The sequence below is a fragment of the Coregonus lavaretus genome, assembly GCF_964263955.1.
Source record: "Coregonus lavaretus genome assembly, contig: HAP1_SCAFFOLD_1185, whole genome shotgun sequence".
NCBI classification, from domain to species: domain Eukaryota; kingdom Metazoa; phylum Chordata; class Actinopteri; order Salmoniformes; family Salmonidae; genus Coregonus; species Coregonus lavaretus.
Window position 1 is genome coordinate 7,501 of NW_028165511.1, and position 12,500 is coordinate 20,000.

Genomic DNA, 12,500 nt, shown 5'->3' on the forward strand with positions numbered 1-12,500 from the left:
GACGTGAGGAGCTGGACCGGAGCTAGACAGAGAGACGTGAGGAGCTGGACCAGAGCCAGACAGAGAGATGTGAGGAGCTCCGCGTTGGGCCTAAGAACCGCCCGGGTGTTATTCGGGATAATCCCTGGGTTCCCAAGTCTTATTGCAAAGGCCTACCTCCAGTAGCCTGCAGCAGGGCTTCCAGCTCAGCAGGGATGGGCAGAGTTGTAACGTTCACCACCTCTCTATTGGCCCGCTCCTACACAGAGGGGTTAGAGGTCAGAGGTCAGCGGGTTAGTTAAAGGGTTCAGATCTTAGCTAGGTGGCACCGCAACCCCCGGCTCCCCGCTACAATGAACAAGCTAATTTGAAGCTCATGTATACAGCCTACTCTTTTGCCTCGCGCGAAAAGACCACGTGTGGCTGTTTTCTGAACGTCTGGGAATATGTGGACAAGGAAACATTTCTGGTTGGTCTCAGAGAACGTCAAACCGTTAAGGAAGGGAGATTTTAAAACAGGATTGAGTGAAGTAGCAGCACATACGTTGAATGAGCAACTCATGAAAATGTACGCACTCACTAACTGTAAGTCGCTCTGGATAAGAGCGTCTGCTAAAATGACAAAAAATTTACAAATGTGACGAGCGCGGAGATCCTCACAAGGTTGATGAAATGACCTTGATCTTTCAGTCTAATACTATTGACTGTCGTAGCTCTTCATTAGAAGCACACATTCTGTTAGTGGTTAGCCCTAACTGTCCTCTATTGACTGTCGTAGCTCTTCATTAGAAGCACACATTCTGTTAGCAGTTAGCCCTAACTGTCCTCTCCAAGGTCAGCTGGAATTTAGCCCCAAAGGGTTTGAGAAGATTGTTGATAAAATGCGGGACGTGACTGTTTGACGTGGGACGAAGGGTCAAAAAGCGGGGACGTGACTGTTTGACGTGGGACGAAGGGTCAAAATGCGGGGACGTGACTGTTTGACGTGGAACGAAGGGTCAAAATGCGAGACGTGACTGTTTGACATTATTTAGCAGACGTATCATAGAGTGCGTACATTATTGCATACATTATTCTTTTTAATTTTCATACCCCTTGGGAATCGAACCCACAACCCTGGTGTTGCAAACGCCATGCTCTACCAACTGAGCTACCTCCCTGCCGGCCATTCCCTCCCCTACCCTGGACGACGCTGGGCCAATTGTGCGCCGCCCCATTGGTCTCCCGGTTGCGGCCGGCTACAGCAGAGCCTGGATTCGAACCAGGATCTCTAGTGGCACAGCTAGCACTGCGATGCAGTGCCTTAGACCACTGCGCCACTCAGGAGACAGGGTCGAAGGGTCAAAATGCGGGACGTGACTGTTTGACATGGGACATGTGGCCGTCCTAATCTTAACCAATCAGAGGTAGAGGTCAGAAGGAAAGGGCTGTGGTCTTTACCTCCTCGATCCTCCTAAACTCCTCCTCAGCTCTCCTGATTGGCTCGATCTCCGCCTGAAAGAAACCCAACCATTACACAGTCATCCCTCCATTTCCTCCAGCCCTTCTGTTTCGGACCCTGGAGTGTGTGTGTGTGTGTGTGTGTGTTACCTTCATATAGCGTCGACGGTTGATGTAGAGCAACACGATGGAACGGAACTTGATGAGGTACTTCCTCTTCAGAGCAAACCTCTTCCTGTTTACAGAGAGACAGGGTCTGACTGGCTGTTTAACAGAGAGACAAGCTCCGATTGGCTGTTTATAGAGAGATACAGGGTCTGATTGGCTGTTTACAGAGAGAGACAGGGTCTGATTGGCTGTTTACAGAGAGACAGGGTCTGATTGGCTGTTTACAGAGAGAGACATGCTCTGATTGGCTGTTTACAGAGAGAGACAGGGTTTGATTGGTCAAAACCATGAGAACATTACAGAAGGAAAAAAGTGTGTGTGTATGTGTGTGTGTATGCGTGCGTATGTCCCTCTCTGTGTGTGTGCGTGCGTGCGTGTGTGTGTGTGTGTGTGTGCGTATGTATGCGTACGTATGTCCCTCTGTGTGTGTGTGTGCGTGCGTGCGTGCGTGTGTGTGTGTGTGTGTGTGTGTGTGTGTGTGTGTGAGTGTGTGTGTGTGTGTGTGTTTGTGCGTGCGTGCGTGCGTGTGTGTGTGTGTGTGTGTGTGTGTGTGTGTGTGTGTGTGTGTGAGTGTGTGTGTGTGTGTGTGTTTGTGTGTGTGTGAGTGTGTGTGTGTGTAGGTGTGTGTGTGAGTGACCTTGCCAGGTGTCCTCTACAACGGCTCTGTAGTTTCAGCATGGCGTCTCTGAACTTGTTCCTCTTCTTCCTGATGAAGTACAGACGTGTGTAATGCTGCAGAGTCCTGGCAGCCACCTGGAGCACTAGACCACGCCTCCACTCCAGCAGCTGATACAGCTCCTCCTTCAGGAACATCTACACGCACGCACACGTTATCCAACACGCACGCACACGTTATCCAACACACACTCCGATAGGGCTGTTACGGTGACCGAGGGAAAGATGAACGGAGCAAAGTACAGAGAGATCCTTGATGAAAACCTGCTCCAGAGTGCTCAGGACCTCAGACTGGGGCGAAGGTTCACCTTCCAACAGGACAACGACCCTAAGCACACAGCCAAGATAACGCAGGAGTGGCTTCGGGACAAGTCTCTGAATGTCATTGAGTGGCCCAGCCAGAGCCTGGACTTGAACCCGATCGAACATCTCTGGAGAGACCTGAAAATAGCTGTGCAGCAACGCTCCCCATCCAACCTGACAGAGCTTGAGAGGATCTGCAGAGAAGAATGGGAGAAACTCCCCAAATACAGGTGTGCCAAGCTTGTAGCGTCATACCCAAGAAGACTCAAGGCTGTAATCGCTGCCAAAGGTGCTTCAACAAAGTACCGAGTAAAGGGTCTGAATACTTATGTAAATGTCATATTTCGGGGATTTTTGTTTTTATACATTTGCAAACATTTCTAAAAACCTGTTTTTGCTTTGTCATTATGGGGTATTGTGTGTAGATTGATGAGGGGGATTTTTTTTTTAAATCAATTTTATAATAAGGCTGTAACGTAACAAAATGTGGAAATAGTGAAGGGGTCTGAATACTTTCCGAATGCACTGTAGGAGGACCTGTTTCTTTGTTAACCGCTCAACACAGAATAGCCGCATGTGCTCACTCCCTCAAATCGTTTGGAGAAAATATCCTTTCTATTTTATTCAGCTTTGTTCAATTGTATTCTTCATACTATAAAATAATATAAAATACTGCCACGGAATTCTAAGCAAATCTAGTCTGCTAAATGAACTAGTGTAGCCCACAGCCATATGGCAGAGCCAGATCAGGACCTAACATAAGGACAACTCAGAGGATGCTATTCTGCTCTTCTGAAATAGACTACATTTTCTTCATATCATGTTTCTTTAGACCTGTCTGAAATAAATAATGGATTTATTGTGAAGGTGTAGGCTATATTACATGGATGTATTAGACTTTTTAAAATATAGATGTTCCAAAGGTCTGGCACCAGTGGCTTGTAGGCGATGCGTGGAAGCCAGGAGATGTTAAATCTGTTTATGTTTTTTTAAATGTAAAAAAAAAAAAAAAAAAATTACTTATTTTTTTGAATGGATCAGCTTAATATTGCAGATAGATTGTATCTTATATCAATGTAATTGTCTGCATCACTTCCAATCCCCCATGTTTAAAAAAATATATATATACTCCCCTTTATTACTTTTCAACCCCACCATCCTTTCCCTACTTGGAGTAAATTAGTGAACAACAATGCCCAGGCCTCTACTTCCGGTCTATACTTACTATCTACACCTTATGGACAAAGTTAATTTTACAATAATTCTATTATATATATATATATATATATATATATATTATTATTTATTTTTTTGCTCCTGAACTTCTTCTACTCTCAACCTCTCCGATCATTTTCATGATGTCCATCTGGTTTGCTTCTACAGTGGGGAAAAAAAGTATTTAGTCAGCCACCAATTGTGCAAGTTCTCCCACTTAAAAAGATGAGAGAGGCCTGTAATTTTCATCATAGGTACAAGTCAACTAGGACAGACAAAATGAGGAAAAAAAATCCAGAAAATCACATTGTAGGATTTTTAATGAATTTATTTGCAAATTATGGTGGAAAATAAGTATTTGGTCAATAACAAAAGTTTCTCAATACTTTGTTATATACCCTTTGTTGGCAATGACACAGGTCAAACGTTTTCTGTAAGTCTTCACAAGGTTGTCACACACTGTTGCTGGTATTTTGGCCCATTCCTCCATGCAGATCTCCTCTAGAGCAGTGATGTTTTGGGGCTGTCGCTGGGCAACACAGACTTTCAACTCCCTCCAAAGATTTTCTATGGGGTTGAGATCTGGAGACTGGCTAGGCCACTCCAGGACCTTGAAATGCTTCGTACGAAGCCACTCCTTCGTTGCCCGGGCGGTGTGTTTGGGATCATTGTCATGCTGAAAGACCCAGCCACGTTTCATCTTCAATGCCCTTGCTGACGGAAGGAGGTTTTCACTCAAAATCTCACGATACATGGCCCCATTCATTCTTTCCTTTACACGGATCAGTCGTCCTGGTCCCTTTGTAGAAAAACAGCCCCAAAGCATGATGTTTCCACCCCCATGCTTCACAGTAGGTATGGTGTTCTTTGGATGCAACTCAGCATTCTTTGTCCTCCAAACACGACGAGTTGAGTTTTTACCAAAAAGTTATATTTTGGTTTCATATGACATTCTCCCAATCCTCTTCTGGATCATCCAAATGCACTCTAGCAAACTTCAGACGGGCCTGGACATGTACTGGCTTAAGCAGGGGGACACGTCTTGCACTGCAGGATTTGAGTCCCTGGCGGCGTAGTGTGTTACTGATGGTAGGCTTTGTTACTTTGGTCCCAGCTCTCTGCAGGTCATTCACTAGGTCCCCCCGTGTGGTTCTGGGATTTTTGCTCACCGTTCTTGTGATCATTTTGACCCCACGGGGTGAGATCTTGCGTGGAGCCCCAGATCGAGGGAGATTATCAGTGGTCTTGTATGTCTTCCATTTCCTAATAATTGCTCCCACAGTTGATTTCTTCAAACCAAGCTGCTTACCTATTGCAGATTCAGTCTTCCCAGCCTGGTGCAGGTCTACAATTTTGTTTCTGGTGTCCTTTGACAGCTCTTTGGTCTTCGCCATAGTGGAGTTTGGAGTGTGACTGTTTGAGGTTGTGAACAGGTGTCTTTTATACTGATAACAAGTTCAAACAGGTGCCATTAATACAGGTAACAAGTGGAGGACAGAGGAGCCTCTTAAAGAAGAAGTTACAGGTCTGTGAGAGCCAGAAATCTTGCTTGTTTGTAGGTGACCAAATACTTATTTTCCACCATAATTTGCAAATAAATTCATAAAAAATCCTACAATGTGATTTTCTGGATTTTTTTTTCTCAATTTGTCTGTCATAGTTGACGTGTACCTATGATGAAAATTACAGGCCTCTCTCATCTTTTTAAGTGGGAGAACTTGCACAATTGGTGGCTGACTAAATACTTTTTTCCCCCACTGTATATGCCATATCTTTCTAACTGTGCTCCTTCCCAAAAGCTCCCAACATACAACCTATATACTTATTATGGACACAGTATGCTTACATTATTAGCTATCGTTGTTATTATTTGTTATTAGTCCCATCCTTCAACTCTATTCAATACATCCCATCTATCTCTTAACACCATCCATATAGGATTTCTATTTGCCATTTATATTTCAACCGTACTGTGATGTTTTACAAAAGTTCTGAACCTTTTTATTCTCATTGCTTCTACAGATTGTGAATAAAAAATAAACATTTTTGCTAAAAGTATTATTATATTATTGATTGCTTGACTATGACTTTTCAGATCACCCAGTAATGCTATCTGCAAGGTTAGTTCCAGGTAAATATTGCAATCCTTTAGCCATTCCTGGACCTGTGTCCAAAAATAAGCTACAAATGGACAGAACCAAAACAAATGATCTAATGATTCTGTCTCTTCACAGCAAAATCTGCAGAGTTGGGAAGATTGTATCCCCCATATAAATAACATTCTATTGGTAGCAAGAATGTTATATAATAATTTAAATTGAAAGATTAAAATTTTTGAATCCGGTGTCGTTTTGCGTATCAGTTCATAAACACTATGCCATGGGATCGGTACGTCAAAGATCTCTTCCCAACTATTTTGCAATCTATATGGGACTGCTGTCAATCCTTTGGTCCTTAAGTGAAACTGATATACTTTTTTATTTATCACAGTTTTCCTTAACCAATTAGGCCGACAGACAAGTTCCTTACTTTCTCCCCCTTCCACTTTCCTCTTCCACTTTTGCGGTAAGGCTGCAATTATTTGGTTGTAATTTTGGGTAGAGCAGACATTTCCATATGTTTTTGTTAGCTGCATGTGCGACATAACTCCACCAGTCCTACCGATGATATCATTTACGAAGATTATACCTTTTTTAAACATTCTGTCAAAAAATAAAGTTTTTTTGTCAATTAGTATATTTGAATTTAACCACAATATTTGTTGCATTATTTGTTCTGTCGTTTCTGGAGGATTAAATTGAAATTGCAACCAACTTTCTGTCACGCCCTGGCTCTGGGGACTCTGAAATGTTGAGCCAGGGTGTGGATTTTCTATGTTTAGTTTCACGGGGTAGCTTCTATGTTGTGTTTTCTATGTTTTGGGTTTTGTTCTAGATCATATAGATCTATGTTGGTCAGGGTGGTTCCCAATCAGAGGCAGCTGTTGCTCGTTGTCTCTGATTGGGAGCCATACTTAGGTAGGCTGTTTTCAGCTATTCTTTGTGGGATCTTGTTCGTGTTTGGTTGTGTATTGACCATTGACTGTCACGTCATCGTTTTGTTGTTTTGATCATGTGATCATTCTAATAAATAATATGTTCACATTCAACGCTGCGCCTTGGTCCTCCTCTCTGGTAGACGATACTGACAGAAGATCCCACCTCGACTGGATCAAGCAGCGTGACGAGGAGAGAGGATGGACGTGGGAGGAGATGAGTGCGAGTCTGGCAAGAGGGATGGAGGCCTTGGCCACGGGTAGGAGTGAAGCCCATAAATTTTTTAGGGGGGGGCTAACGCCGTGGACGACGGGGCAGCAGGAGGCCGCCAGGTTACGGGAGTCACTGGTCACCAGGGGGAAGGACGTTGTAGAGGCACGGCGAGAGGTACTGGCGTGTGTTGCCAGTCCGGTCCGGCCTGTTCCTGATCCCCACGTAGGGCCAGTGGTGTGTGTTCCCAGTACGGTCCGGCCTGTTCCTGCTCCCCGCACCAAGTCAGTGGTGCGTTTCGTCAGCCCGGCGCGGCCCGTTCCTGCTCCCCGCACCAAGTCAGGGGTGCGCTTCGACAGCCCGGCTCGGCCCGCTCCTGCTCCCCGCACCAAGTCAGTGGTGCGCGTCGTCAGCCCGGTCCGGCCCATTCCTGCTCCCCGCACCAACTCAGTGGTGCGCTTCGTCAGCCCGGCTCGGCCCATTCCTGCTCCCCGCACCAAGTCAGGGGTGCGCTTCGACAGCCCGGCTCGGCCCGCTCCTGCTCCCCACACCAAGCCAGTGGTGTGCGTCGTCAGTCCGGCACGGCCCGTGCCTGTTCCCCGCACCAAGTCAGGGGTGCGCTTCGACAGCCCGGCTCGGCCCGCTCCTGCTCCCCACACCAAGCCAGTGGTGTGCGTCGTCAGTCCGGCACGGCCCGTGCCTGTTCCCCGCACCAAGTCAGGGGTGCGCTTCGACAGCCCGGCTCGGCCCGCTCCTGCTCCCCACACCAAGCCAGTGGTGTGCGTCGTCAGTCCGGCACGGCCCATGCCTGTTCCACCGGTGGCTGGTCCGGCACCGGTCAGATGCTTCACGTCGGAGCTAGAGCAATCCGCTCCACCAGTGTTCAGTCCAGCTCCGGCCAGCAGGGCCAGACCGGACCAGGGGTACTGTGGGGGGTTAGAGAGGGAGTGGGGATCATGCCCAGAGCCGGATCCGCCGCCAAGGCGGAGTGCCCACCCGGTCCCTCCCCTGTGGTGTTCTGTTGGCGCGGTCGGAGTCCGCGCCTTTGGGGGGGGGTACTGTCACGCCCTGGCTCTGGGGACTCTGAAATGTTGAGCCAGGGTGTGGATTTTCTATGTTTAGTTTCACGGGGTAGCTTCTATGTTGTGTTTTCTATGTTTTGGGTTTTGTTCTAGATCATATAGATCTATGTTGGTCAGGGTGGTTCCCAATCAGAGGCAGCTGTTGCTCGTTGTCTCTGATTGGGAGCCATACTTAGGTAGGCTGTTTTCAGCTATTCTTTGTGGGATCTTGTTCGTGTTTGGTTTTGTATTGACCATTGACTGTCACGTCATCGTTTTGTTGTTTTGATCGTGTGATCATTCTAATAAATAATATGTTCACATTCAACGCTGCGCCTTGGTCCTCCTCTCTGGTAGACGATACTGACACTTTCTATGGCTTGTTTTAGAAATAGTGATATTTGGGAGATTATTTCCTTTTCAAATAACTAAAAGTGAGAGGTTGTAATCTGAATAAAGGGAAAAAGGCCTTTCTTGAACATTGGGTGAGACAATCTTACTAATTTGCTTGAGAACCAGTTCGGATTTAAGTATAACTTTTGTATGACTGAAGCTTTTAGTGATAGGTCTAATGTTTTAATATTTAATAATTTCTGTCCTCCGAATTCATATTCATTATATAAATATGCCCTTTTAATTTTGTCTGGCTTGCCGTTCCAAATAAAATTGAATATTTTTTTCTCATATAATTTAAAAAAAACTGTTCGCTAGGCGTAGGCAAGACCATAAGCAAATAGGTAAACTGGGATAATACTAAAGAGTTAATCAGGGTGATTTTTCCACAAATTGACAGGTATTTTCCTTTCCATGGCAGTAAGATCTTGTCTATTTTTGCTAACTTTCTATTAAAATGTATTGAAGTGAGATCATTTATTTCCTTTGGGATATGTATTCCGAGTATATCCACATCACCATCAGACCATTTTATTGGTAAACTACATGGTAATGTAAAATTTTTATTTTTTAGTGATCCAATACGTAATATAGTACATTTGTCATAATTTGGTTGTAATCCAGAGAGGTTAGAAAATGTATCTAGATCCTCTATGAGGCTGTGGAGGGATTCTAGTTGTGGATTTAAAAGAAAACATGAATCATCAGCGTACAATGACACCTTTGTTTTTAAGCCCTGTATTTCTAATCCTCTGATATTATTATTGGATCTGATTTTAATAGCTAACATCTCGATGGCCACAATAAATAGATATGCCGATAGTGGACAACCTTGTTTCACTCCTCTTGACAGTTTAAAACTTTCTGAGAAATAGCCATTATTTACTATTTTACACCTAGGGTTACTATACATGATTTTGACCCATTTTATAAGAGATTCTCCAAAATTGAAATGCTCCAGGCATTTATATATAAACCCCAGTTGAACTTTATCAAATGCCTTTTCGAAGTCTGCTATGAATAGCAGGCCTGGTTTCCCATATTTTTCATAGTGTTCTATTGTTTCCAATACTTGCCTTATATGATCTCCAATGTATCTTCCATGTAAAAAACCTGTCTGATTAGAATGAATAATATCCGACAATACCTTTTTAATTCTATGCACTATATATACATTTTGCTAGGATTTTTGCATCACAACACTGAAGTGTAAGGGGCCTCCAATTTTGTAAATGGACTGGATCTTTATATTTTCCACTTGTATCCTGTTTCAGTAATAATGAGATCCTAAATCTGTTTATGTTAATTAACGGTGAATTACTGTGAGACCGGCAGTTATTTGCTTGACAATCACAGGCTGACAACATGTCATGACCACCACAGCCATACACACCGACAATTATATTTACCATAATTCACCATCCAACGATTGTGATTTGTATCGTTGTAGACTAGCCTGCAATACCCTAAAGCGCCTCACCTTCAAATTAATCAAATGCAATGGATTCTATGAAGCCCCTTTTATCATCAGCAGTTGTCACAAAGTGCTTTACAGTTACCCAGCCTAAAACCCCACAGAGCAAGCACCGCAGAAGCACAGTGGATAGGAAGAACCAGGAAGAACCTAGGAAGAACCAGGAAGAACCAGGAAGTACCTAGGAAGAACCTAGGATGAACCAGGAAGAACCAGGAAGAACCAGGAAGAACCTAGGAAGAACCAAAAAGAACCTAGGAAGAACCTAGGATGAATCAAGAAGAACCAGGAAGAACCTAGGAAGATCCTAGGAAGAACCTAGGATGAACCAGGAAGAACCAGGAAGAACCTAGGAAGAACCAGAAAGAACCTAGGAAGAACCTAGGAAGAACCAGGAAGAAGCTAGTAAGAACCAGGAAGAACCTAGGAAGAACCAGGAAGAACTTAGGAAGAACCTAGGAAGAACCAGTAAGAACCAGGAAGAACCTAGGAAGAACCAGGAAGAACCTAGGAAGAACCAGGAAGAACCAGGAAGAACCTAGGAAGAACCAGGAAGAACCTAGGAAGAACCAGGAAGAACCTAGGAAGAACCTAGGAAGAACCTAGGAAGAACCAGGAAGAACCTAGGAAGAACCTAGGAAGAACCAGGAAGAACCTAGGAAGAACCAGGAAGAACTTAGGAAGAACCTAGGAAGAACCAGTAAGAACCAGGAAGAACCTAGGAAGAACCAGGAAGAACCTAGGAAGAACCTAGGAAGAACCAGGAATAATCTAGGAAGAACCAGGAAGAACCTAGGAAGAACCTAGGAAGAACCTAGGAAGAACCAGGAAGAACCTAAGAAGAACCAGGAATAACCTAGGAAGAACCTAGGAAGAACCAGGAAGAACCTATGAAGAACCAGGAAGAACCTAGGAGGAACCAGGAAGAACCAGGAAGAACTTAGGAAGAAGAGCTTGTAGAGCATCTCAACACAGCCCCCCCCCCCCCCCCCCTCACCTTGGTAACTCCTACTTGGTATGTTCCAGGTTTAACAGGACAGATCTTATAGAGCATCTCAACACAGCCCCCCCCCCCTCACCTTGGTAACTCCTACTTGGTATGTTCCAGGTTTAACAGGACAGATCTTATAGAGCATCTCAACACAGCCCCCCCCCCCCCCCCCCCCCCTCACCTTGGTAACTCCTACTTGGTATGTTCCAGGTTTAACAGGACAGATCTTATAGAGCATCTCAACACAGCCCCCCCCCCACCCCCCCTCACCTTGGTAACTCCTACTTGGTATGTTCCAGGTTTAACAGGACAGATCTTATAGAGCATCTCAACACAGCCCCCCCCCCCCCCCCCCTCACCTTGGTAACTCCTACTTGGTATGTTCCAGGTTTAACAGGACAGATCTTATAGAGCATCTCAACACAGGTCTCCCCGTCCGCTGGAGGTACCTCCTTTAGACACAGCAATGCCTTGTACCTGAGGAACACACACACACGTCATATGTGGTATAGCAACATATCCTGTGCTGCCTACCAGTAGACTCAGAATGAGCCAAGACCTCCTGGAAGACCACAGGAGAGATTCATGGACAACACTGGTCTCAGAACAGAGGACTCACAATCTCCTGGAAGACCACAGGAGAGATTCATGGACAACACTGTTCTCAGAGCAGAGGACTTACAATCTCCTGGAAGACCACAGGAGAGATTCATGGACAACACTGTTCTCAGAACAGAGGACTTACAATCTCCTGGAAGACCACAGGAGAGATGCATGGACAACACTGTTCTCAGAGCAGAGGACTTACAATCTCCTGGAAGACCACAGGAGAGATTCATGGACAACACTGGTCTCAGAACAGAGGACTTACAATCTCCTGGAAGACCACAGGAGAGATTCATGGACAACACTGGTCTCAGAACAGAGGACTTACAATCTCCTGGAAGACCACAGGAGAGATTCATGGACAACACTGGTCTCAGAACAGAGGACTTACAATCTCCTGGAAGACCACAGGAGAGATTCATGGACAACACTGGTCTCAGAACAGAGGACTTACAATCTCCTGGAAGACCACAGGAGAGATTCATGGACAACACTGTTCTCAGAGCAGAGGACTTACAATCTCCTGGAAGACCACAGGAGAGATTCATGGACAACACAGGTCTCAGAACAGAGGACTTACAATCTCCTGGAAGACCACAGGAGAGATTCATGGACAACACAGGTCTCAGAACAGAGGACTTACCAGCTGCCATGAACAACAGAGAGCTGTGGCATGCCATTAGTCTGGGCCGCCGTAAGCAAATAGGTAAGTGATGCCACTAAAGGCTGTCATGTGACCCACCTGTTGAGGAAGTGGTAGAAGGGTATTCTGATTGGGTATCCCTCCTTCCTGATGCGTATGGTCTCCAGGATACCAGAGTAGCGTAGCTGAGTCTTCACCAGTTCCATCTCAAACTGGCCCGGCTCCTTGTGGTGGTTCGGCTTGATGCAGCGCACAAAGTACGGGTTACATCTGTAGAGACACACTTAGAATTTACAACCTTGAACCT

The 12,500-nt window shown here is 45.3% G+C and overlaps 1 protein-coding gene across 1 annotated transcript in view; it reads right to left on the reverse strand.

The window, feature by feature from the left end:
* myo15ab (myosin XVAb) overlaps nt 1–12,500 on the reverse strand; it is a gene marked incomplete at both ends in the record, with an annotated part of 77,298 nt that overhangs the window by 4,438 nt on the left and 60,360 nt on the right. Inside the window, 6 exons of the mRNA XM_084190908.1 lie at nt 157–238; nt 1,420–1,473; nt 1,570–1,654; nt 2,225–2,400; nt 11,304–11,421; nt 12,293–12,463. Of these exons, the coding sequence (XP_084047034.1) occupies nt 157–238; nt 1,420–1,473; nt 1,570–1,654; nt 2,225–2,400; nt 11,304–11,421; nt 12,293–12,463 (686 nt within the window). The remainder of the gene's footprint in view (nt 1–156; nt 239–1,419; nt 1,474–1,569; nt 1,655–2,224; nt 2,401–11,303; nt 11,422–12,292; nt 12,464–12,500) is intronic.